Source organism: Pleurodeles waltl, chromosome 3_2, assembly GCF_031143425.1.
Source record: "Pleurodeles waltl isolate 20211129_DDA chromosome 3_2, aPleWal1.hap1.20221129, whole genome shotgun sequence".
Classification (NCBI taxonomy): Eukaryota; Metazoa; Chordata; class Amphibia; order Caudata; family Salamandridae; genus Pleurodeles; species Pleurodeles waltl.
The window spans coordinates 81,928,711-81,954,540 of NC_090441.1; the positions used below are offsets into that span (position 1 = coordinate 81,928,711).

The following is a 25,830-nucleotide window of genomic DNA, read 5'->3' on the forward strand; positions in this document are numbered from 1 at the left end:
CAGCCAGTCTTTGTGACAAGCACTGGTGCTGTCCTTTGCAACACAGAAGCCAGGTACCACTCACTGAGTAGCCAAGCACCTTCTCTTAGTGTTTGACTTTCGACTTTTTAAGTGATCAGGTCTCACTCTTGTGGGTGATGGTGGGTAGAAGGTTTAGTCAAGACATTTATCATTCACAATAAATACAATGTCCAAGCAGTATAATTCCTAAAACAAATATGCCGTTTATTATCATTAAGGTAACATGATCAGTAACTTTAATTAGGTATGTGGCCTTAACCTATCTTCCGAATGTGCATCTCAGATGTGCTGTAATTGCTCCATGTTTTATGCCTCTGTGCTCTGTGGAGGTTCAATGATGCAAGTAAACCTTCTCTAGATGCAAGTGCAGCATCTGCCTTGAGCTTTCTTGACGCAGCAGCCCAATGCCAGTTTCAGTTCTCTAAGATTATCTATAAACAGCTCAACAGGAGTCACAGATGGGGTTGCACTGCCTGATCCATCTTGGTTAGCAGTGGCCATGCCGCCTGAGGTCACCGGAAGAAGCAGAAGTGGACTGGTGCAGCACAAGATCCCTGGGCAGCAGCGGTGGTTGGTGGCTGCTCTAAGGGAAAGGTTCTTAGCATGTGGATGGTGAGCCACTGAAACCTCACATGGCCATCTGCGTTGTATGAAGAAACGTTGCACAGCAAAGAAGTGTCCAAAGGAACAGTCCTCACACAGACATCAGCGTGTTCATTACGAAAGACGTATGGAAATGCAAGGTGAAGACGAACGAGTCTTACATGGACATCAGCATTGCCCAATACAAGTAGTGCGGGATGCAGGCATGCTGGCCTCACGGGGACATTCAGGCCACACATTGAAAGGTGCACAGCAATGCAGGGCACAAATGTACTGAGTTCAGATTAGGCTGGACAGCAGTTGCAGATGTCTGGCAGTCTCGGGCTGTCCAACCTCCTGATGGTCTGATCTGAGTCCTAGACAAAAGAGGTCATTCAATTACAGGGCAGTCTCTTCCTTTTCTCCTTTTAAGTATCAAAGTATTTTCCTCAGTCCTAGCAGTATAGGCTTCACCCTTCCAGGGGAGACAAAAAGGAATTCTGCCTCTAGCCCTCACATTTTTCTACCCTGGTGTGCAGAGCTCCTTGACTCCAAAGATTAACAGTGGATATGCTGCAGGGAGTGGCTCATATCATTTCTTAGGAGAGGTTGCAAATTCTACTGTTCAGTCAAATTTAAAGTTAGTCCCAAATCTTTATGATAAACATCCAGCTTTGAGTGCATTTTCCTTTCAGCGTGGAGCAGAACAATAGCAAGCAGTTCACAACCCGCATGTGTGTTGCTTCCAGATAGACCAACACCACAACGGTCATCCCATCTTCTCAGCCAAAAGGTATGTCTGCACACCTTATTCAAATTCATTGTTCACATGTTACTCTTGCCAGACCAGAGGCATACCTGCTCGTACTACTTTGGCCCAGGCACAGTATTGACTAATAAGAGGTTATTTGTGTGTGTTTCTGTAGGAGTAGGATGTACGCCAGATTGTTCCACTTGCCTTTAGAATTAATTTCTGGATGAAGGGGGGAAGCTGGGGAGACACTCAGGAGAAGCATCATTCCCCTTCTCTAAATCCTAAGAGGTACCATATTACGAGGTGAACCGCAACATGGGTACCCTACCTCTCATGTACCCCAGCACTAACAAACACACTTTGGGCATAGTCAGGGGACTTGTCATGACATACTATACAGATGAACCAGGTAGAGCCAGTGGGCAGTCTTCTCACTGGTGGTTGAATGAAAGGGCTTGTGCCCCACTACTATAACCTGCTGCCACCAACCATTACTAGTCCCATGACTTCCTCTTGGGTCCAGAGCCACAAGTCTCAAAAGGAGTTCTCATTTGGGGTGACATCCAACAAAACATAGCACCCTGTTAAAGAGCAGCATATTGAAATCATGTAAAGTGTTTCAAGAGTCTCCTGGCACAGGTCTCATGTGCCAGCACACCCTGCCTGCTACAGCCATCCAATGAAGAGGGAGCTGTCAAGTGTACTCTGCTAGGGTCTTTCCACCCCACAGCCTCTGATAGCCTCAGCTTCGCCTTTCTTCTGTATCCCATTCTTCTCCTGCCTGAGACTCTTTCTCTTAGGATGCTGTGTCACCCTCCCTCCTCAGCCTCACCGTGATGAAGGCTACAGACTAAAGCCGAGGCTAAACTAGTGTCCAATGAATGAAAAACAAATATACCACTGGACTTGTGTATTACAATTAAAGGAACAGCAAGAAGTCCTGAGGTTGTTGGTGGCACAGACTCGCAGGTGAAAGCCTCAAACACCAGGGGCTGGTAACCCTGCCTCACTTCTACATTTAAATCAGCCCTAAGGAAAGGTCTCCGCCCAGCCACCCCCCTTCATGGTGACCAAAAGGGTTATCCCTAGAAAACTCGACAATCTTCAGGTCTTGCAGAAAAACCTCTTTTCTAGACCACAAGGTTTAGAAACTGGAATCCACTAAATGCTGGATTGCCATTCGCACTCGACCCTGAAGACAATAGGCTCCCAGTTATCACTAGTGTCAGAGCATCAAAACCTGGCTGCAGGCCTGATTCAACCTGACTAACTGCACCCAGAGCTGACAGAACAAGGGCACAGAGCAGGGTAATGGTGGATAAACCTGTTTCTTTCATGGCTTTGTCCCTCACCCCCTATCCCCCCAGGCCCCGTGCCAAGGGAGATTGAAGTACCCTAAGCCCTGTATCTCTTATGTAGGGATACATATCTCAGCATACCTTGAAAAAGCTGTACTGCTTTCCTTATAGGTTTCTTCTGGGGGCGTTTAGTCCACCGTCTGTACCTTCCACTGGTCTTGACAATCTGTGATTTCATAGGATGTGCTCTACTTGATATGGTGGCATTCAACAGCAGAGAGTAAGCTCTACTTGTATGAGGGTACAATGAGTGTACTCTGACACGTAGTAGTATGTGGTCCCTGCCCCCTCCTGACTGGTGATTGGGAGGACCTGTTAGTAGTTAGAGAGGCACAAGTTTGTTTCCATGGAGCTAATAGACTATCGGTCTTCCCTGTAATATCATCCCAGCCCCCTATAACCAGGGTGCTATCTTTCCCAGGGATGTGTGGAATATTGTGTTACGGGACACCAAATGTCAGGTGAGTGGTATCCATAGCAGACACAGTATTTGACTAGAGAATGTGGTGGCTCCCATGCAGGTTGCTCTTGTCCTCTGTGTACTTGCCAATCTGTATGTACTCCGTTTTTAAGTGTCTGTTTGAAGACGAGAAAGCAACTCTGTTTCCCTGTCAACCAGTTTTCTTCTAATGTATCCGAGTTCCATTGTTCTGGGTGATGCCTGGAATCCTGGAACCCTTGGCCAGTGCTGTGTGTGGCCAATCAACCAAGTCCCCCTGGCACTAACTAACTCTTACTCTGCCAGTAGGTTCATAAGCCTGGGAAGAGATGGAAAACCCTCCCTTTTTGACTGGAGAAGGGTTAGTTGTGAATGGTGTTCTCACTTTGGTTTATTTTGGCTTTGGACCCGTGCCTCCAGACCTGTATGAATGCTGAGAGAATGTTTATTAGGAACATGGCCTTGTGGGTAGATATTTGCTCTCTAAGTCGAGCAACAAGCTACATGCCTGAGAGGCCTTGCTGTTATGACCATCTGGGAAGAAGAGATGATAAATTTCCAGACACAAGAGAGGATAATTTCTAGTACCAAAAAGAAGACTTGCTCAAGCGAGGCTGACTGAAGCAAGCCCAGCATGGATGATGTTTTGAGATGTAAGATGTAAGCAAAGAAGATTTTGCAGCCCAGGGAGCCAGAATCAACCTGAATAACTACATCACCGACAGGTTGGTATGCTCCAAAGTGGCTTTCCAGGACTGTGTTGAGACTGCACCATCCCCCACCCGACCGCTGTCAGGAGAGCACATTATCAGGCATGACCCACCCTCCGAAAAGGTTATTGAGGTTTTCCCCTCTTCATCCTCTTCACCTAAGGTCTTGGTATAGTGTCCCCTTTACATCTGGGTGTCCTGATTTGGGAAGCACCTGAATGGTCTCACCAGCCCTACCCTTTCAGGTGTTTTACATATTTAAAGTTTGGGTTGGCTGCTGACACTAAATTCTAGTTCCCAGATCCAGCTGGTGGAACCTGTGAATATTCCCAGACCCATAGCAGACCTCACCGACCAAGAATATTGACAGCAAGTGGCACATTTTTACATAAGGGCCTCCTGAGTTAGTCACTCCTCCTAGGCCCAAGACAACTTATTTGTGGGTGTCCAGTACTAGGCTCTGCCTTCTTTATGACTATGAAACAAGTTTTGTGCTAAATGGGTCTCGTCTTCTCTGACTCTGCCCATAGCACAACGACTACTGGATTCCTGTTCTAGCCTTGTTATCAGCACACTGAGACTATTGTGTGAGCTTTCCTTTTTGGCAACCTGAACAGATTTGGACTTGAGTGAGACCCCTTCTCCAGTCATCAGTGGTAGGATTGTTTTGCCTTACAATTTTTAGGGGACTTACCTCCTTGAAACCAAACCCAGTGAGTTGTCTCATTTTGCACTCAGGACTACTCTGTTTACTCCACGGACATAACTAAATGTTATACCTGCACTTCCCAAATAGCTGCCAAGAGCATTCAAACTATTTACTGGCCCTTAGAATTACTATTGGACTATATGGTATAAAAATCTACAGCCTAACACATAAACACCAGAAAGTTTGTGGATAGAATCCTGAAACCAGACGGTGCTAGGACCTTCAAATTTACTGTGTGCATCATATTTTAATTGCCCTGTTGCCCCACACATAATGAAGACCCATTTCTTATAGTTCTGAGAAGCTATTGAGTTTAGTGTATTTTATTTTCTGTGTTATGTTGTATCTCAGTTTCTGATCCACCGCCTCCTAGAGTAATCCTTTACCATTTAACTTTGCCGCTTTAGAAAGTCAGGTGCCCAATTAGTATAACTTGGTTATCAATTTGCAGTGCAGCAGGACTGCTTAGCCAGGGACATCAGTAGTAAACAGCAGTAAACCACCACATACTGCTCAGAAACCTCGATTGGCTCGGGAGCCCCTCAAACAGGCAGCAGTATCTACACCAAGGTCCTTCCTAAGTATGGACTTAGCCATCACAGGGGGAGGAGCCCTATGCCAATCTTACTGTACTCTGTTGTGTCCTCCCAGTTTTCCATCGTCTTTTCCCTCAGGATCCATATCTTGTTTTACTCTTTCCCACCAGTTATCGAAGCACGGATTCCGGTTCTTCCATGGCGTGGATGGCAGCGAGCAGATGCTTGAGGTCGCACACCAGAAGAATCTTTACTTGGAGCTGAAGCAATGCATGCTGGGACAAGGCCCACTGTTAGCACCTGCAGGTAACATGCCAGGAAAGTGGCAAGAGAGGGCAGGAAGGGAAGAGAGGAAGTAAGAGAACGAGAGGCAGTGGTCAGTAGTATCTGCTGGAGGACCTTGAACGGAGTTAAGGATGCACAGAGAAATAAATAATATGGAGTAAGTGATGTCCAGCAGTGGGATCCGAGATTCTTTTCAACCCTTCGGCAGTGGCCACCACAGCAACTGCAATATCTGTGCCTGCCATGTTCACCCCCAGATTATTGCCCAACAGGCAGAGTTGTATATTCCCACATCCTTTACTTCCAGATCTTTCCGGAGGTTACAGCATGAATGTCTTATGGCCCAGCCCTCCAATTTGTAGCCGCAGAATGTAGATTTAGAAGAAAGCAGTAGGATGGTCATGTTGAATGGGAAGAAATATTGAGCAGGGAACTTGTGCTGTCCCTGGTGTGTATCTTACTCATAGCTGCTTGTGGGGAGATACTTCCTATGAGTAATAAGGCGGTGCTGATGTCTGTTTTTTCTGCCCTCGCAGAGCAGTACGATGCTGTCATCGTAGTAGGAGCCCTGAGTGAGGGGCAGGTGCCCTGTAGTGTTGTACCTGAGTTGCTCCATGTGACAAAGCCTGGTAAGAGACTCCTCCATTGTGTCTGTTTCTGTGTCAATGACTGTATGCTGGGTTGGAGCGCTGTATGTGAAGTGGTGGGGGGCTGTTGAAAGATGAACTTAGATTTTGTACCTGATTTTGGAAATTTACACATGTAAATTGCAGAATGACATTACATTTCACATATTTACTATTTTAGGCGTAGGAAAATGTGAATGCCTTTAATGACATGGCTTTTAGTAAATTGGTAGAGCTGAGTTTAGAACAGTGTTTCTTTGACTTTCTCTGGATGCAAATTCTTTGTATGTGTTACATCTAATTTGACCATAAGCCAAAATCCTCCTCCTTTTTGGTGGTTTCTTCCCTCTTCCCCATTTTGTTTTCTGGCATCTGCATAAGGACTTCAACCTGATTTTAAAACCTTATCTAGATGAGTGGACTGGGGTGTGCTCAGATTTTGGCCATGTTACTCTTCCTGTAAAATGAATATTCCAATAGATGATATAAAAGAATTGTAGTTTCTATAACTGTTTAAACAGCACCTTGACTCTGTGGGGAAGAACTCTCTCTCGACGAAAGAGCTGGGATGTACAGGCAGGGATTTTAATCTGGAAAAAGCTAAGGATTATTATTTTGAATTCTAATTATGGATTCTAATCTGGGAAAAGCTTGGGTGTACAGCCAGTCAGTGGCGAGGTGTACAGAAATGTTCCCTATTACTATGTGAAATGAGGAAACCTAGAAGCAAATCATGCTTACTACTGGGTTTCTTGGGAAGATTCAGTACTGGTGAGAAATGCTCTTTGTTACTTCCAGATGTGCAGTTGATGCAAATGTGCAACATCTTTAATGCTGCAACTTGCATCAAAAGACTGAATCATGGTCACCCTGGTGTCAGGACAGAGCACTTGTTTCCTCTCAGAGAACAGGTGGAGTTTACACCTCAATAGCTTCAAGTTGGTGTCCTTAAACATTCAGTAGATGAAGCAGATATCCTCTTCTCGCCTTAAAGATAGGAAGACATAGGATATTTACAAACTTATAGAATTCATTGAGGATAGGGATTTGGTGGGGAAGATTTGATAATTGAAACAGGTTCGAGAGTGTCAGGTGAGCATCTCTGTCTAGATTCTTCTGTGTCTGCAGCTTTTTTTTCCCTGTGCGTTGTCTTTCTGTGCTGCTGTTTTTGTCTTTATATGTCCATATATTTTGAAATGTTTATATCCTCAAGAGACCCTCGATGTTGCAACCTGAAAAAGATGCCCTTCCCCTTTTGTTGCCTAGTTAATTTCTACCCCTTCCCAACTGTTCCTGTGAAATAAATGTTGTGCTTGTCTATACCGAAGAAGCATAGAGTTGCCTATGCGGTTGTCAGGCTCTCCACCTCTTAGTTACTTCCTTCTTGCTTTTTGAGGAACAAAAGAACCCTTGGGTGGGCTCCACACAGGATCTCACAGCTGCACTCCTTGCTTGTCAAGCCTTCTGGTCTCTTAACCTGGCAATAGGCGTTAGTGTGTATGATTACGTTCAGTTAGTAGGCCTTTTTCTATTTCTATGTTTCTGAGTGTTTTAGAATGCTGAATCTTCTCAATGTCTTGAAATTGTAGTTGAGGAGGTTTACATCATTGTTCTTATGGTTGATTGGCAATGTGGGCATTTACCTTGCTGCTGCTGTGCTTCCCTTGACCTGGAAACAGCTCTCCTAATCCAAAGAAATTGTTTAGTTCTTTATTCCCTTCCTTTATATTTTCTGCAGTCAACACAGTATATCTGCATGTGGTGTTTTACTCCTCTGCAGATTCACCCAGCCAAGTGCTTTGTGTTTTGCACAACTTTCTGACAGCCCATGACATGTTTTCTCAATCTCTGCAGTGCACCGTGGTACTGTGTCTGTTGTAAAAATGTCTGCTGTATCTAGCACCAGACAAGGTAATTTTATGGCTTTGCCTCTCATCAGTGTGAGGTGTAGAATTGGAGCTGAGTAGAACCCCAGGGACTTACACAGAGCAGGTTAGGAACTTACGTCTGCCGCAGGACATTTTCCATTGAGAATCTGCACTTTGGAATCAGCAACTTGGCTGATTGTGTTTTTGTGGAGTGAACTGGCTTTGTGCAAGGGCAGTTTGTAGGCAACTCTAGTAATGTGGTTTCATGCATAAACGTTTGTGTATCTGTTGCAAAGTCCTATTTTTGCCCTGTTCACCACCATTTATTGTTGCTGACTGGTGCTGATGATAACTGACTCTGACTTTGCCCTGGGCTCTGTTAGCCAGACCCAGGCCAGTGCAATGTTAAAACACACACATGTAGTAGAGTACACTAGGTAATAGGGTACCCTTCCAATTGGCCTGATATACCCTGTAAGTCCCTAGTATATAATAGGGCAAGGGCATACAATCTGCCTATAAGCCCCTAGTATATATTAGGGCATGGAGACTAGAGGCCCAGCAGAATTTTTGCACTTGCATATGTGCACTGCTCTGTGCTTTCTGTCCTTTTAAATGCAGGCCTGCCTTTCAGCCTGTCTTTAAAAGTTAAATTCATACCATTTGCATAACAGCCCCTATAAGTCCCTAGTAAATAATATGGCAAAGAGGTGCCAACTGCCTATAAGACCCTAGTACATAATAGGGCATGAGAGTAGAGGCCCAGCAGAATTGCTGCCCTTTGCATGTGGGCACTGCTGGAGGTTTTCTGTCATTTTTAAATGCTACCTGACTCTACAGTCTGCATTTAAATGGAAATGGTGTCCCTATTCGACTTTGGTGCTAGGGACAGCCTATCTGGTGAAGGGCATCTCTGGGGCTATACAGGAATGCCAGAGCAGGGGGACAGATAATACAGCATACAGCCTCAAGGGAGAGCAGGACAGGAGGGAATGTCCGATCACCTAACCCCCACCTTCTGCCCCCTCAGCCAGATACCAAGCTTAAACAAGGAATTTGCGGATGATCGGAGGAGGAGAGCTATGGAAATGTGCCACACTGGAGGATGGTTAGTCAGCTCTTACTGCTGTGCTGAAATTTCAGTCATCATAGATTTTGGAAGAATGGTGCTTTCTGGGACAGGAACATGCCACAATTTGGAGGTGGTCATGCTTCTGGGTGTCACTCTGCATTCTATTGGTTGGGGTGCCCCCTTTCCGATGCCCAGGAGCTGGGAATAAAATGTGAGAGATGCATAGCCCCTCAGATCTGCTGCCTGAAACTACAAGAAGAAAAAGGACTGCCCTGCTGGAATCTGGATCTGCACCCTTGGCCTGCACTTCTGAATAAACTGCCCCTGCTGCACAATCTGGTACTACAACCCTGGGAACTGTGCCTTGCTTCAGGAAGGACTCAGGAGTGGACTCCCCGCAGCTTCAGGTCAACAGAGCTTCACCTGCAGCATCCCCAGCAAGTCCCCAGCAGGAGTGCATCCAGCGGACTTTTAAGGATTTGGGCAGGTGCATTGTGGGAATTGTGGTCCAACTTTTCAAGGACCATCCAGGAGATTCTAGACCCTTGTATTTGTGCTTTGGACCTTCTGTACCTGGAAGGAGGACTTCAGGAAACACCTCCTGAAGTTTGGAGAATTTTAGTAAAGTTGGCGCCTTGTGTTTCTAAACACTAGGAAGTGTTTATTCTTTAACCCCTTCGCTGCCAGGCCTTTTCCCCCTCCTGTGCCAGGCCTTTTTTTGGCTATTTGAGGCAGTTCGCGCTTAGGCCCTCATAACTTTTTGTCCACATAAGCTAGCCAAGCCAAATTTGCGTCCTTTTTTCCAACGTCCTAGGGATTCTAGAGGTACCCAGACTTTGTGGGTTCCCCTGAAGGAGGCCAAGAAATTAGCCAAAATACAGTGAAAATTTCGTTTTTTTCAAAAAAATTGGAAAATGTGGCTGCAGAAGAAGGCTTGTGGTTTTTCCCCTGAAAATGGCACTGTGAGAAAGTAGCCTCTTTCTAGCCTTGTTACCCCCACTTTTGGCCTGTTTGTGAGTATATGTCAGGGTGTTTTCACTGTCTCACTGGGATCCTGCTAGCCAGGGCCCAGTGCTCATAGTGAAAACCCGATGTTTTCAGTATGGTTGTTGTGTCACTGGGACCCTGCTAGCCAGGACCCCAGTGCTCATAAGTTTGTGGCCTATATGTATGTGTTCCCTGTGTGATGCCTAACTGTCTCACTGAGGCTCTGCTAACCAGAACCTCAGTGGTTATGCTCTCTCTTTACAAATTGTCACTAACAGGCTAGTGACCAATTTTACCAATTCACATTGGCATACTGGAACACCCTTATAATTCCCTAGTATATGGTACTGAGGTACCCAGGGCATTGGGGTTCCAGGAGATCCCTATGGGCTGCAGCATTTCTTTTGCCACCCATAGGGAGCTCTGACAATTCTTACACAGGCCTGCCACTGCAGCCTGAGTGAAATAACGTCCACGTTATTTCACAGCCATTTACCACTGCACTTAAGTAACTTATAAGTCACCTATATGTCTAACCTTTACCTGGTAAAGGTTGGGTGCTAAGTTACTTAGTGTGTGGGCACCCTGGCACTAGCCAAGGTGCCCCCACATCGTTCAGGGCAAATTCCCCGGACTTTGTGAGTGCGGGGACACCATTACACGCGTGCACTATACATAGGTCACTACCTATGTATAGCGTCACAATGGTAACTCCGAACATGGCCATGTAACATGTCTAAGATCATGGAATTGTCACCCCAATGCCATTCTGGCATTGGGGAGACAATTCCATGATCCCCCGAGTCTCTAGCACAGACCCGGGTACTGCCAAACTACCTTTCCCGGGGTTTCACTGAAGCTGCTGCTGCTGCCAACCCCTCAGACAGGTTTCTGCCCTCCTGGGGTCCAGCCAGGCTTGGCCCAGGAAGGCAGAACAAAGGACTTCCTCAGAGAGAGGGTGTTACACCCTCTCCCTTTGGGAAAAGGTGTCAGGGCTGGGGAGGAGTAGCCTCCCCCAGCCTCTGGAAATGCTTTGATGGGCACAGATGGTGCCCATCTCTGCATAAGCCAGTCTACACCAGTTCAGGGATCCCCCAGCCCTGCTCTGGCGCGAAACTGGACAAAGGAAAGGGGAGTGACCACTCCCCTGACCTGCACCTCCCAGGGGAGGTGCCCAGAGGTCCTCCAGTGTGCTCCAGACCTCTGCCATCTTGGAAACAGAGGTGCTGCTGGCACACTGGACTGCTCTGAGTGGCCAGTGCCAGCAGGTGACGTCAGAGACTCCTCCTGATAGGCTCTTACCTGTGTTGCTAGCCTATCCTCCCTTCTAAGTAGCCAAACCTCCTTTTCTGGCTATTTAGGGTCTCTGCTTTGGGGAATTCTTTAGATAACGAATGCAAGAGCTCATCAGAGTTCCTCTGCATCTCTCTCTTCACCTTCTGCCAAAGGATCGACCGCTGACTGCTCCGGACGCCTGCAAAACCGCAACAAAGTAGCAAAGACGACTACTGCAACCTTGTATCGCTGATTCTGCCGCCTTCTCGACTGTTTCCTGGTGGTGCATGCTCTGGGGGTAGCCTGCCCCCTCTCTGCACCAGGAGCTCTGAAGAAATCTCCCGTGGGTCGACGGAATCTTCCCCCTGCAACCGCAGGCAACAAAAGACTGTATTAACCGGTCCTCTGGGTCCCCTCTCAACATGACGAGCATGGTCCCTGGAATTCAGCAACTCTGTCCAAGTGACTCCCACAGTCCAATGACTCTTCAGTCCAAGTTTGGTGGAGGTAAGTCCTTGCCTCCCCACGCTAGCCTGCATGGCTGGGTACCGCGTGATTTGCAGCTGCTCCGGCTCCTGTGCACTCTTCCAGGATTTCCTTCGTGCACAGCCAAGCCTGGGTCCCCGACACTCTAACCTGCAGTGCACAACCTCCTGAGTTGTCCTCCGGCGTCGTGGGACTCCCTTTTGTGTCTTCGGGTGAGCTCCGAACTCCTCTTCGTAGTGACTGTTCCGGCACTTCTGCGGGTGCTGCCTGCTTCTGTTAGGGCTCCCTGACTTGCTGGGCGCCCCCTCTGTCTCCTCATCCAAGTGGCGACATCCTGGTCCCTCCTGGGCCACAGCAGCATCCAAAAACCCTAACCGCGACCCTTGCAGCTAGCAAGACTTGTTTGCAGTCTTTCTGCGTGGGAACACCTCTGCAAGCTTCTTCATGACGTGGGACATCCATCCTCCAAAGGGGAAGTTTCTAGCCCTCTTCGTTCTTGCAGAATCCACAGCTTCTACCATCCGGTGGCAGCTTCTTTGCACCCTCAGCTGGCATTTTGTGGGCATCTGCCCACTCTCGACTTTGTCGCGACTCTTGGACTTGGTCCCCTTGTTCCACAGGTACTCTCGTCCAGAAATCCACTTTGGTTGCATTGCTGGTGTTGGTCTTCCTTGCAGAATTCCCCTATCACGACTTCTGTGCTCTCTGGGGAATATAGGTGCACTTTACACCTACTTTTCAGGGTCTTGGGGTGGGCTATTTTTCTAACCCTCACTGTTTTCTTACAGTCCCAGCGACCCTCTACAAGCTCACATAGGTTTGGGGTCCATACGTTATTCGCATTCCACTTTTGGAGTATATGGGTTGTGTTGCGCCTATACCTATGTGCTCCTATTGCAATACATTGTAACTTTACACTGCTTGCATTACTTCCTTTTGCTATTACTGCATATTTTTGGTATTGTGTACATATATATTGTGTATATTTGGCATCCTCATACTGAGGGTACGCACTATTTTTAGTGTATATGTGTATTGTGTTTTCTTGTGATATTGTGCATATGACACCAGTGGTATAGTAGGAGCTTTGCATGTCTCCTAGTTCAGCCTAAGCTGCTCTGCTATAGCTACCTTCTATCAGCCTAAGCTGCTAGAAACACCTCTTCTACACTAATAAGGGATAACTGGACCTGGTACAGAGTGTAAGTACCCCTTGGTACCCACTACAAGCCAGGCCAGCCTCCTACAAGCTCCAACAAAGGGTTTGCGGTTCTAAAATCACCAGCTTCCCAGCTTTCAGGAACAGGCAGACTTGAATCAGAAAACCCAATTTTTCAACACAAATTTGGCATTTTACTGGGACATACCCCATTTTTACGATTTTTTGTGCTTTCAGCCTCCTTCCAGTCAGTGACAGAAATGGGCGTGAAACCAATGCTGGATCCCAGAAACCTAAACATTTCTGAAAAGTAGACAAAATTCTGAATTCAGCAAGGGGTAATTTGTGTAGATCCTACAAGGGTTTCCTACAGAAAATAACAACTGAAAAAGAAAAATATTGAAATTGAGGTGAAAAAAAACAGCAATTTTTCTCTACGTTTTACTCTGTAACTTTTTCCTGCAATGTCAGATTTTTTAAAGCAATATACCGTTACGTCTGCTGGACTCTTCTGGTTGCGGGGATATATAGGGCTTGTAGGTTCATCAAGAACCCTAGGTACCCAGAGCCAATAAATGAGCTGCACCCTGCAGTGCGATTTCATTCTATACCGGGTATACAGCAATTCATTTGCTGAAATATAAAGAGTGAAAAATAGCTATCAAGAAAACCTTTGTATTTCCAAAATGGGCACAAGATAAGGTGTTGAGGAGCAGTGGTTATTTGCACATCTCTGAATTCTGGGGTGACCATACTAGCATGTGAATTACAGGGCATTTCTCAAATAGACGTGTTTTTTACACACTCTCTTATATTTGGAAGGAAAAAATTTTGCGAAAGACAAGGGGCAATAACACTTGTTTTGCTATTCTATGTTCCCCCAAGTCTCCCGATAAAAATGATACCTCACTTTGTGTGGGTAGGCCTAGCGCCCGCGACAGGAAATGCCCCAAAACACAACGTGGACACATCACATTTTTTGACAGAAAACAGAGGTGTTTTTTGCAAAGTGCCTACCTGTAGATTTTGGCCTCTAGCTCAGCCGGCACCTAGGGAAACCTACCAAACCTGTGCATTTCTGAAAACCAGAGACCTAGGGGAATCCAAGATGGGGTGACTTGTGGGGCTCTGACCAGGTTCTGTTACCCAGACTCCTTTGCAAACCTCAAAAGTTGGCTAAAAAACACGTTTTTCATCACATTTCGGTGACAGAAAGTTCTGGAATCTGAGAGGAGCCACAAAGTTCCTTCCACCCAGTGTTCCCCCAAGTCTCCTGATAAAAATGATACCTCACTTGTGTGGGTAGCCCTAGCGCCCGTGACAGGAAATGCCCCAAAACACAACGTGGACACATCACATTTTTTGAAAGAACGGGGTCGCTCCCCCTGCGTGCCTAGTGGTTTCTGCCCCCTTGGGGGCAGATTGACCTAAAATTCGGCCGATTTGCCCCCAAGGGGGGGCAGAAATGTTCTAAATACAATTCGCCCCCCAGGGGAGCGACCCTTGCCTAATGGGTCGATCCCCATCTCTAAAAAAACAAACAAACAAAAAAAAAACACAAAACTAAAATTTGCCCTGGCGCGTAGAGGTTTCTGCCACCCCTGGGGGCAGATCGGCCTAATAATAGGCCGATCTGCCCCCAGGGGGGGCAGAAATGGCCTAAAATAAATTTGACTCCCCCCAACACCCCCCCCCCCCCCCCCTCCGGGAGCGACCCTTGCCTACAGGGTCTCTCCCCTTGCGTGACATTGGCGCAAAAAAAGAATCCCCGGCGCCTAGTGGTTTCTGTCCCCTTGGGGGCAGATTGACCTAAAATCAGCCGATCTGCCCCCAAGGGGGGCAGAAATGGTCTAAATACAATTTGCCCCCCAGGGGAGCAACCATTGCCTAATGGGTCGCTCACCATCTCTAAAAAAAAAAAAAAATGTGCCTTTCAAGTGGGGGAGACTTCAAAGAGTGGCTAAGAAGTGCACCAGGTCCCCTTTCAGTTCAATCCTGTCTGCCAGGGTCCCAGTAGGGTGTGTGGCAGTCCTTTGTGTGAGAGCAGGCCCTCCACCCTCCCAGCCCAGGAAGACCCATTCAAAATGCAGATGTATGCAAGTGAGGCTGAGTGCCCTGTGTTTGGGGTGTGTCTGAGTGAATGCACCAGGAGCTGTCAACTAAGCCCAGCCAGACGTGGATTGTAAGGCACAGAAAGATTTAAATTTCAGTGCAAAGAAATGCTCACTTTCTAAAAGTGGCATTTCTAGAATAGTAATATTAAATCCAACTTCACCAGTCAGCAGGATTTGGTATTACCATTCTGGCCATACTAAATATGACCTTCTTACTCCTTTCAGATCAGCAGCTACGACTTCAATACTGTATGAGGGCAGCCCCAATGTTAGCCTATGAAGGGAGCAGGCCTCACAGTAGTGCAAAAACGAATTTAGGAGTTTTACACTACCAGGACATGTAAACTACACAGGTACATGTCCTGCCTTTCACCCACACAGCACCCTGCTCTAGGGGTTACCTAGGGCACACATTAGAGGTGACTTATTTGTGGAGAAAGGGGAGGTTTAGGCTTGGCAAGTACTTTTAAATGCCAAGTCGAGGTGACAGTGAAACTGTACACACAGGCCTTGCAGTGGCAGGCCTGAGACAAGGTAAAGGGGCTACTTAAGTGGGTGGCACAACCAGTGCTGCAGGCCCACTAGTAGCATTTAATCTACAGGCCCTAGGCACATATAGTGCACATTACTAGGGACTTATAAGTAAATTAAATAGTCCAATCAGGTATGATCCAAGGTTACCATGTTTAAAGGGAGAGAGCATATGCATTTTAGCACTGGTTAGCAGTGATAAAGTGCGCAGAGTCTAAAAGCCAGCAAAAACAGTGTCCAAAAAGTGGAGGGAGGCAGGCAAAAAGTTAGGGGTGACCACCCTAAGGCTGTCAGGTCTAACACTTATCATAACTGAAAACAGCTGCCAACAAATTAGACATTGTGCATGCCTTATTTCATTATGTTAAGACTCTTTAAGGCCCACCAATCCAATGGGAACACTTCCACATCCGTATCATTCATAATATATCTCTTTCATTCCCTGGGTGCCCCACTGTTCGTTAATGAATGCTGAGTAGGTGTGCTGATTCCTGTGTCATTACACATTATTAGTTGCATCAGCAATATGTTAAATATTTAAATTCCAACCTCTGCTCCTTTTCAAGGTGGCCTTCATCATTATACCTCATAAACTGTGCTAGAACCATAAACCCTGCAAACCTGCTTACTGCCCCCTCTAGTCTCGACAAAGTCACACTTTCAGTCTTTTGGCTAGAAAAAAATGTAATATTAGCAAATTTACTCCCTAACTCCCCCCCCCACCCCCCTTATTGGTTATTGTGTGCCTATGGACTCCAGCAGGCAGTCCCCTGGAAGGGCATCCATACTGTAATAGGTAGCTCCTATTTGGGCCGAGTAACCTTACGCTAAGATGCAGCTATTGCATTCCACTGGCAAAACTTGCATCAGTCTGCCGGGGGCCATTCATGTCTGGGGCCCTTGATACATTCGACTCAGTCTGCTGGGCATCAGGTATGCCTGGTGCAGAATGTTGAACTGTATCAGTTTAAAACTTGAATTGGAGCAAACTTCTTTCAGGTAGTCCAGCACACTCTTCCAGTCTCTGTCCAACACGTCTGCGGCCAAGTCTGTCGCCCACACCCCCTGCGAGGCATGCAGAGCCCGCTCTCATCATCCTAGGTGCGTGACCGCTTTCCTGCTCTGACCTAGCTCGGTGTTGTCACCAGCACTGCGTACGTCTGTGGGCTCTCCCTGCCCTTCTACCAGATCCTTGTGTTCCGTCCTAACTAAGGCTCTATGAGTGGGGGGGGGGGGGGGGAGGATCTGGCCGGTGGGTAGGGTGTGCCTGCAGCAATGGCTGAAAGTACGCAGCATGGGGCATCATAAAGGTGCCCGGATGTAGTCACTCCTGCGTGTGACTATTTTTGTCTCTCCAGCTCTACCCAAGGTCTACCCAGTCAGTCTTCTCTGACGAGTATCGCTGTCCTCTCGTCTAGCAACCCTTTCCGGCTTGCAGAGTTTATACTAGAGTTAAAACAGATTTTCCTGTCAGCTCTTCGTGACAATATATAATCTATCGCGATGCCTAAAATGTGCTTATCTCCCATTTAAGTGGTAATGGCAGTAAATCTGCCCCCAACCCCTCCGCTCACCTTCCATCACTAGTCTCAGCGAAAACAGGCAGAACCTCTATTTATTGTGAATCCATAGAGCGCCTCGAAGTCAGCCAGAGCTTGAAGTGTGGAGTCCAGCTCTTGCTCTAACACTCTAGTCCCTGCTGAGTCTCCAGCTCAGTCTTTGCTCTTACAGTCTCATTGGATATATTACAGCCAATCCAACTATAGAATATCTTCCTTTGAGTATCTCTGCTTCAGCACTGTGACCAGTTAAATGCTGCAGTTTGAAATCTCACCTTGTTGCTACCAAAACCGCAGGCATTTGGGTCAGCCCTAGAGGGATTCGCTATCTCTGTATGTTGCCATGCACAACTAGCATGGACAAAGCCGAAAGGTCGGGCCATTTTATAAGTGAAAGTGCTTTTTTGGTGATTGGTGAGTTTGTGTGAATGGGTTTAGGCTGAATGCAGTAATGAATCACTGGTTAGAAGAATGGACAGATGGGTTAGGTGAGTGAGTGGATGGATGGGTGGATGGACGGACAGAAGGATGAATGGACAGACAGACAGGACTGGTAAACCAAGGTGACTGAAACATGGAACTAGAGGGAAGACCTGTCACCACTCTTGAAAGAAGGCTTGGAAATGGCAGCTCATATGGCATGGGCATAAGATTTAAGTGGACAGATCGTTCTTTTATGAGCGACTTTTATGAGTGACTGAAACAATAATTTAGACAAAAGAACGTTGCATGGTATCAATTGTCCTGTAATGGGAGCTGAAAGAAAAACCTCTTGGTCAGCAACAATTTACACTAAATATGAGAAACAGACTAATGGATTTTGAGCACATGAAAGACATCACCTATACATGAGCAGGACCATAACAGGCTCTTAGGGGACAATTAATGCACGGTATTACTAAGCAGGATTTAGATTTTGACCCAACTAATGAAATGTTGCCATTATTAAGATGCACTTAGTTTCTGCTTTAGGCCTCTGGGTCGCCACCTCGATCTTCATAGGAGCACCCCAAAAACCCATGCAAAGGCACCCCCAGAAAGCAATGACGGTGAAGTGACGACTGGAGCAAAGAGATGACTACAGCTTGAATATTTACGAACATGTCTAGACTCATGGTAGATGCGTGTTTAGGACTGCGAGCAACCAGTCGCCCTGCCGTTGGCCATCCACCGGCTGCCTTTGGCTAATCCACTCTCTTTCATCCGCTCATCCATTTATTCCTCCATCTAATTATTCATATGTTTATCCACCCATGACCCCGCTCACTCGCCCAAGCATTAATTTCCTCATTTATCCATCATGCTCTGTCACTCATTAATTCATCCATTGATATATCCACACTGACTCTTTCTTGTATTCACCTACTGCCTAATCCACACATACAATATCAGTGATCTATGGAGAATTACTTCCATTTAAAAAATAAGCCAGGTCTATTGCCATTGCCAGTGTGTGATAATATTAAGTTTAGGTCACATTAGTTAAAACAATACATTACATTGCATCATTTCACATTTACTACACCTGTCTTCATCTGAGTCCTCTCCGTTCGCCTTTCCGGTCCTGAAGAGAAAAAGAGACAACAGGTTAGTGGTCCTTCCGGGGTCGCCCCGGGGGAGTGGGCCCCTTCAGGTTTCGTCGTCGCTGTTGTCGTCCGATCCGTCCAGCTGCGTAGGTTGGTTCCTTTGTTGCATCTGTACAAATTTCAGGATGAGACTACATAGTCATCCACAGCATAGTATCCTTGAATATAGTGCCTCTGCAGTGGCCCTGTTTGGTAGGGTGGTGGATGGCTTTCAGTACAGTGCCCGTTGGGGCAGTGGCAGTAAGTGCCCCAGTAAACAGTAATGTGTTTCATCCAGGCCAAAGCTCTACATAAAGAGGTTTTCTGAGTGGAGAGCTCCTCTGAGTGTGGCAGTGCAGTCTACGGGTATGCTCCAGCGGCATTCTGGGACGTGAAGGGAGGCATTGAGAGCTTTTCCATAACACAGATCGAAGAAGTATGTGTAATCCATTGAACCTGGGGACCAGAGTTTGAATCCTCACTTTGGCACTTGATTGAAAATGACGTGAGTCTGGGCACAACACCTAGGTCTTCATCACTTGTTGGACAGACTTTGATGTGAGGCTACAGGGTCCCGGGACCTCCGATTTTTGGCCAGTATCCCTGCACCTAAATGCATCCATTACATGTGTTTGTCACCGGAATTGAGAATAGCCATCTAAACCTACAATTACCTGGTCCTTTTCAGCTCTGATTCTAGGGATAAATCTCTTATCTGTTATGAGCAATTGGTAAATGGCAGCGGTAGGGCCAGTGCAGGTTGAGGTGAAGAGAGGCAGGGGCGTGGCTCAGGGAAGCTTAATTTGGTCCCAGTGTGGTGCTGAACGCGACAGGTAGGGGAGGGCATTGTCTCTGACCAGAGTCCCTGTCCCTCTCCAGCTGCTGTTTTACTGGGTTCAAATCTGCACTGGTTAAAACCGGGTTTGGTGTTTTCAGATCTGTAATCTCCGGACCACTCCTAGTATAGAATTCAAAGATGTACACAATCTTGTATTGTCTCCCTACACCCCACATGATATACATTAGTCCAACCACAGCACCCCAGCTAAGATTGGGGTGATCAGCAAAGACTTACCAGGTTCCCTCATGCTGATAAATGTTAGGATGAGGCAACCCTAAAGCATCAATGTATGGTGGTATCTCACAGCCAATGTGGCTGCCAGATTGCCCTCTTAGATGGAGCTATTGAGTTATGCTGATTGTTCACAACTGTACTGCTATGGATGGACCCACTCCGTGCCTGACGAGGATTGCACTTCTAGCTTTTTGAGCTAACAGCTCAATGGATGAAGGGACTTGTAGTGTCACTTGTCTATTGACCAGCACACTCCTCCAAATATCATCATGTAAAGTAATGTTGGCTAAATGTTGGTTATAGCGAAGATTGTCACCCATGATTTGGTGCCACTTGTCGACTGTTGAAGGGACACACCAAGAACCAGATGTATTCAGGGAAACAGATGGAATAACACAGCTAAAATGTATGCTTAGCAAAAGACACACTCAAGGCTGGAATAAGTTGCCCTTGATACACGGAGCAAATAGTAACTTTTTCCTACTGGATAGATTTGCTGCAGCTGTACTGCACCAGTAAGAGAGACCCTCTTGCATTCAAGGATGCTGTGGCTGCTTCTGTTGCTTCTATATTGCACATGTATTGATGGATAAGGACCTCTCTCGTGTCTGTTCTTCTGTTTGTTGGTGTCTTATGCTAGGTTATTTTGGTCACAGAAATGAGATGTGGGCACGGAGAACCCCTGAATTATGCACCCCAAAAATATATCACCTCAAATACTCGCCATGGGGTTCATGAATAAGAGACAGTGTTAAACCTCAAATTTATGAGGCAATGTGTCCCCGAGATAAGGCACCCCACAACAATATAAAATACAGTCAGCTAGTAAGTGCTCACTTAATAATTGAGTTCTAGATCGAGAATACATGTTAAATATTTATTACAAAGAAATTATAAATGCTAAATCATAAAGTCAGTGCCATGAATAGGGCATTACAAAATGATGTACAAATCAGAGAAAATATCAGGTCCCAAGTGAGCAGCGAAATCCATAGAGAAAACAATAGCATGGAATATTCTCCTGGCTCACCCCCAAAATCAGGAGTTTATACATGAAATCTTCTAGAACAGGATAGAAATTGCAAATTCAGCATAGTGTGAGCAAAAATATTACCTTAGGAAATATTACGAAACGTCATATTACCTTAGCAACTATATACTATCCAACTACATGAGTATTGATTCTGTCCACTCTGCTAATACCATACAGAGATGGCAGAACAAACTAGTTAGTTGAACAGCACCACACTACTATCAAAGAGAAGGATACAGTGAGCTAGCAGAAGGTTATTGACAGTAGCGGCTGCTTCTTGTTTAAAGTAGTGGGGCGATTAGCAATGCCCTTAGGCCCAACCCCAAAACTCTCAAATGTGGTTCGTTATAAACAGTGTTTATAATGGGTCATGATTAAGAGCTCTGGAGTTAAGGCAGTGCGAATTTCTCAGATTGCCTAGCAGTGTGCAGTGGCGTAGCGTAGGTTGTCAGCACCCGGGGCAAGGCAAGTAATTTGCGCCCCCTAACCCGTGGATTTAGTCTCTTCCAAGATGTTGCGCCCGGTGCGGCCGGGCCCCCCCTGCACCCCCCACGCTACGCCACTGGCAGTGTGTAAAACAAAATACAACAGCACAGTAAATTAAAAAAGAAAACATACATACCTACTCCGGTTCTCTCCGTCCGGCAGCAAGGGCGTCTCTGAGCCAACTCCCCTTTACCAGTCCTGGTGCTGCACTCTTGCTGCTCAGGCAGCATGAGAGAAGCACCAGGATTAGCTGGAGCGTGCTAGTTTGATGCTCCTTCAAGCCGTGGGGTCCTGTACCTGCTCTCCACCCAGCTGTCTAAGACCGCTCCAGTGGAGAGGTTTAAAGTGCGCATGTCAGGCTGGCGGTCACAACAGAGCCGGCCAAAGTGACATGCGCACTTTAAACTGGAGTGCCCACCACTCCTACTCCCCTGCTGCCAGTCAGCAGTGATCGCCCCACCCCAAACTTGGCTTGCGCTGGCTCCATTGAAAAATAAAAAGTTAATAAAATGGTTTTATTACCCTTTTATTTTTCATTGTTGTTGCGCTGGCAGCAAGAGTTTGATTTTCACCTGCTTTAAAGGAGGCACTCCTGCTGTTCCTTTAAAGAGGGAACATTATTGTGGCTACAACGGAAAGATTTCACCGAGAACAGCAAAAAACAATGTCAATGGAAATAAACAAACATGACTGCCTGACCATGTGCTGTAGAAATGAACAGTGAAATGTGCAGGGGAAGACATCCATTTTGAAGAAAATGATGTTTGGGCCTAAATTAAGGCATAGGTAACAAGATTCAGGAAAACACACTTCTATATTTCATAGCAAAATTGTTTGAAATACAATAGCATCAGGTCAGTGTGCGCATATAAATTCAAGAATAAATCAGTCCACATTTTGCATCTTATTAATGATGCACCAAAACTCTAACATTGGCAAGCATGCTGTTGTTTTGCTTTAGTTGATATGCTAACCTTCAATGTCAACACCTTGTGCCACTTAAGAGGGAGATTCTTCATAACAAAGGGAGCATTCATCTGCCCCTTACCCCCTCACATTGCATAGCAATGCTGGTTATTTCTACATGGAGAAAACAAAGTAAACCTACGTAATTGTAAGGCAAAGAAACACAAGTATCCCTTCTAAAGGGGGGAGTTGGGATGTACTTTTCAGCTTTGACTGAGCACTTCACCAGTGAACATTTTTTTGACTTCTTTATGGTTTTCTGTAGGAATCTCCCAGTCTAAAATATGTAACCATTTTGGTCGGTTATAATCCCCACTATTATGCACGTGCCATAATGTACACATTTGTCACACCATCCCACTATACGTGCTCATGCATAGAGGTACAACCCACCACTCGCGTTCAGATACTGCCACACACAGCCATATGATGGAAGCTTGCACAGTTTGTGCCTAAGCAGTACCTCTTCTAGCGGGAGTGATGCTCGTACTCCAGATGCCTATGTTATACCTGTTCTCTTTCTATAGCTTGTGAGTACTTGGCAAGAGCCAAAACAATTAGCATTGCCAATGCTTGTAGTTAATCCACTTCAGAGATCGTCGAGTACTGAGAAGCCTCTTGATGCCATTGAAGGGAAAATTGCACCAGAGTCATGGTTACGAGTCTTAGCATTCATATTGCATACTGACACTGCCCTCTCCTCGATTTACCCATAGGCCTAATGCCCTCCCTCTCGTCTGCTCTGGGAGGTCTATTCTATAAAATGTGATGTGTAAACACTGGTATCAATTGTATGTTGTCACTTTCTCTTTTTATTTCCTTCTTGTCTGCTTTTGTAACATTTACTGTCCATATTCCACATTTTCCTCACTGTTTTTGTTCTATATTCTTTTATACTTCCCTCCTATGTTGTTGCTGCTCTCTCCCTTTCATTCTATTCACCACTCTACTGAACTTCCCCTACTCTCTCCGACCCCCAAATTCCAGGTGGAATAGTCTGCCTCACCACCAGGTGCAACTCCTCCAATCTGCGGTACAAGGCTCACCTGGAAGAAGTGCTGCAAGAGATGGAGAGCAAAGGATTGTGGGTACAGGTGGACGTGCTGGAGGTGGAGGACTGGGAGAAAGCAACGTCAGCACAGGAGGCCAAGCTGGGCACAGAGTTCATCTCCGGGGTGGTGTACCTGTTTCGCAAATCATCGCCAAAATAGCTGGAAGGCAGTGCTTAATTTGAGGTGGTGGTTTCCGGTGCTCAGCACTTGCACTTAATTGTCGAGTCCGGCACCTATGACAGTCTGCAACTTGGTGGACTTGTTTGTCTAATTTGGAGATTAGCACAACAAAGTTGTTTAATAATTCAGTATGTTTTAAAATTGACTAATACTTCCCACCCAAGCCATTCTTATAGCTTTGGGGGGGCCTGCAATTGTCTGAATTGCCACAGTTTTAGGGGTGTGATGGTTTTTTGTAGTGGTGCTGTCTTTGGCAGTGCTGGTACAGGCAATGTCTGATGCAAGCTCCAGTGGCCTCTTGACGAGGGCTTGGCACTTATATTTTTACAAATTAAGCACTGTTGGAGGCTAATGTGAACGAAACCCTCATCACTATAAAAAATCTTCCATACATAAGCAATAAAGTATGTGTTTTTTCTCACAGTCCGTTTCACTATGCTTTATTTTGGGGATTGATAAGTGTCAGTCCAGGTACCGCTGTTGTTAAAAGAATGTCTTCATCAGGTCCAGCAACAGACCTGCTTCGTGTCCTTCAGCAGCGAAAAATTATAGGGTCGTGTGCACATTGGTCAATAGGTGGCACTGCTCACTAAGACTTTAGAACAATTGGTAGTTTCTTTTGGTTTAATTTATGACACACATTGGAGGTCTGCAGTATTCACTTGTCACTTTCACCTCCTTCTCTGGAGTTTGAGAAATGCTCACACAGGGCAGGGGTTAGAGAGACAGCAGAAAAGAGAGGTGAAAAACAGAAATGGAGAAGTATAGATGGAAAGAAGAAGAATTTGATAGTAAAAGATGCGCAACAAGTCGTGAGAAGGATCAAAGATCGTGGAAGAAGACCTGGGAGGGAAGATGAAAGTTGAGGAACATAGGTCAGAAGTTGTCCTGCGGCAGGTGGGAGTAACTCATCCAACCTAGCTTTTTGTATTTTTAGTTTTGGATTTTTAGTTATAATACAAAACTGAATGTGCCACAAAACAAAAGTAAATATAAGTGGATGGGCTACTTAACCAGACATGAGGCAACTTGAAAACCCTCCAGGGAGGGGCAGAAGAGAGAGGGCATGTGTGGCTAGTACAGGGGACTGAAGAAAACAGAGAAAGGTGGAGAAGAAGTGGGAGGGAGAAGATAAGGAGGATAGCAGGTGAGATGGGGCAGCGGCAGGGAGATGGGAAAGGTGCTCAGGCCTGAATGTACCTTCTGTACTGGCTCAACAATGGTGAGTCCCTGGGGTGGTTCTGAGTGACAGCAACACTGTCGCAGGCCTGGACTCTCTGAACCGGACATGAAAAGCAAAAAACATGCATTTACTTTGTGATACTTCACAAAGAACATGTTTGTTTTGATTAACATCCGAAGGAGTGGCGGGCATGAGTGCATCCAAAGGGTTTGCGGCTGAGGTCTGACCTTGTAAGGCAGTGGTTTTCAAACTTTGTTATGCCGCCCCCCCCCCCCCCAGCGGAAAATAAATAATCATCGCCCCCCCCCCCCTCAAAATGCTTCACAATTATTCTATTAATTTGTCAATGTTTAATTATGTCTAGACATATTTAAACGTTGCAGTTAAGTTCTGTTACCTTTTAAACATTGTAATACATTTGTTTCTGCTCAAAACAAAGCCCTGTTATCTGCACAATGCTTCTTTTGGCCAGACCCCCCCCCCCCCCCCACCGCCTAGGATCCCTTGAGGGCCCCTCTAGGGGGGCCCACCCCCCAGTTTAAAGACCTCTGCTGAAAGGTATGTATATTGGAGGCATAGTTCGGGTGTCTGACGCATAACCCTATAAGGTGCGTTGTTTGTTTGCTATATCTGTTATCTTTCTCTGCTCAATCGTTATTCACTTGAGAGATTACTGTGAGTCTCATAATGTCTTTGTAACCTTGGATTGGTGTTTGGCAACTCCTTGTGCAGCTTCTGTCCAGCCTGCGGCATGGTGCTGCTATGTGGGCAGTATCCCAGTTGTCCGAGGCAGTGAGCCTGTAAGGTCTGTCCATCATCAGGAATAGTTTGCTGTGGAAAGATAAAGCCTTTCATATCCCTGTAAACTCAAAGATAGCTTTTGTGTCTGAGGTCTTAGCCTGTATAATCTATCTCAGCCAGTGGTCGAAGTGGGTGAGATCGGAGGGGCACGTTGTGCCCCTACTTTTTTAATGTGTGAAAAAACGTTCCCCTACTTTTTATGAAAAGACAACCATCCCGGAAGGTAAACTCAGTGCAAATGCTTCAGCTTAAGTTTTATTCTGCGAGTCTCCTGTACTGTGAGACCAGGGGAGGGGCAGGCAGCTTAACAATAAACAGGCCATCTTGCCAGGCTGCCTTCCCGCCGGAAAGAAATGCACATGCGTACAACTGGTTAATCTGCAAATGTAAAGGTGCTTGGGAGCTGGTACAGGTTTAA

General features: G+C 46.1%; 1 protein-coding gene across 2 annotated transcripts in view; it reads left to right on the top strand.

Annotated features, from left to right (window-relative positions):
• Positions 1 to 23,851, top strand: part of METTL27 (methyltransferase like 27) — a 60,986-nt gene extending 37,135 nt beyond the window's left edge. The window contains exons 4-6 of one of the 2 annotated variants that reach the window (XM_069226836.1): positions 5,280 to 5,415; positions 5,931 to 6,023; positions 23,184 to 23,545. In XM_069226836.1, the coding sequence (XP_069082937.1) occupies positions 5,280 to 5,415; positions 5,931 to 6,023; positions 23,184 to 23,407 (453 nt within the window). In that variant the 3' untranslated portion in view covers positions 23,408 to 23,545. Of the gene's footprint in view, positions 1 to 5,279; positions 5,416 to 5,930; positions 6,024 to 23,183 lie in introns of both variants that reach the window. The other variant, XM_069226835.1, reaches the window with a different exon arrangement.
• The last annotated feature ends 1,979 nt before the right edge of the window (positions 23,852 to 25,830 follow it).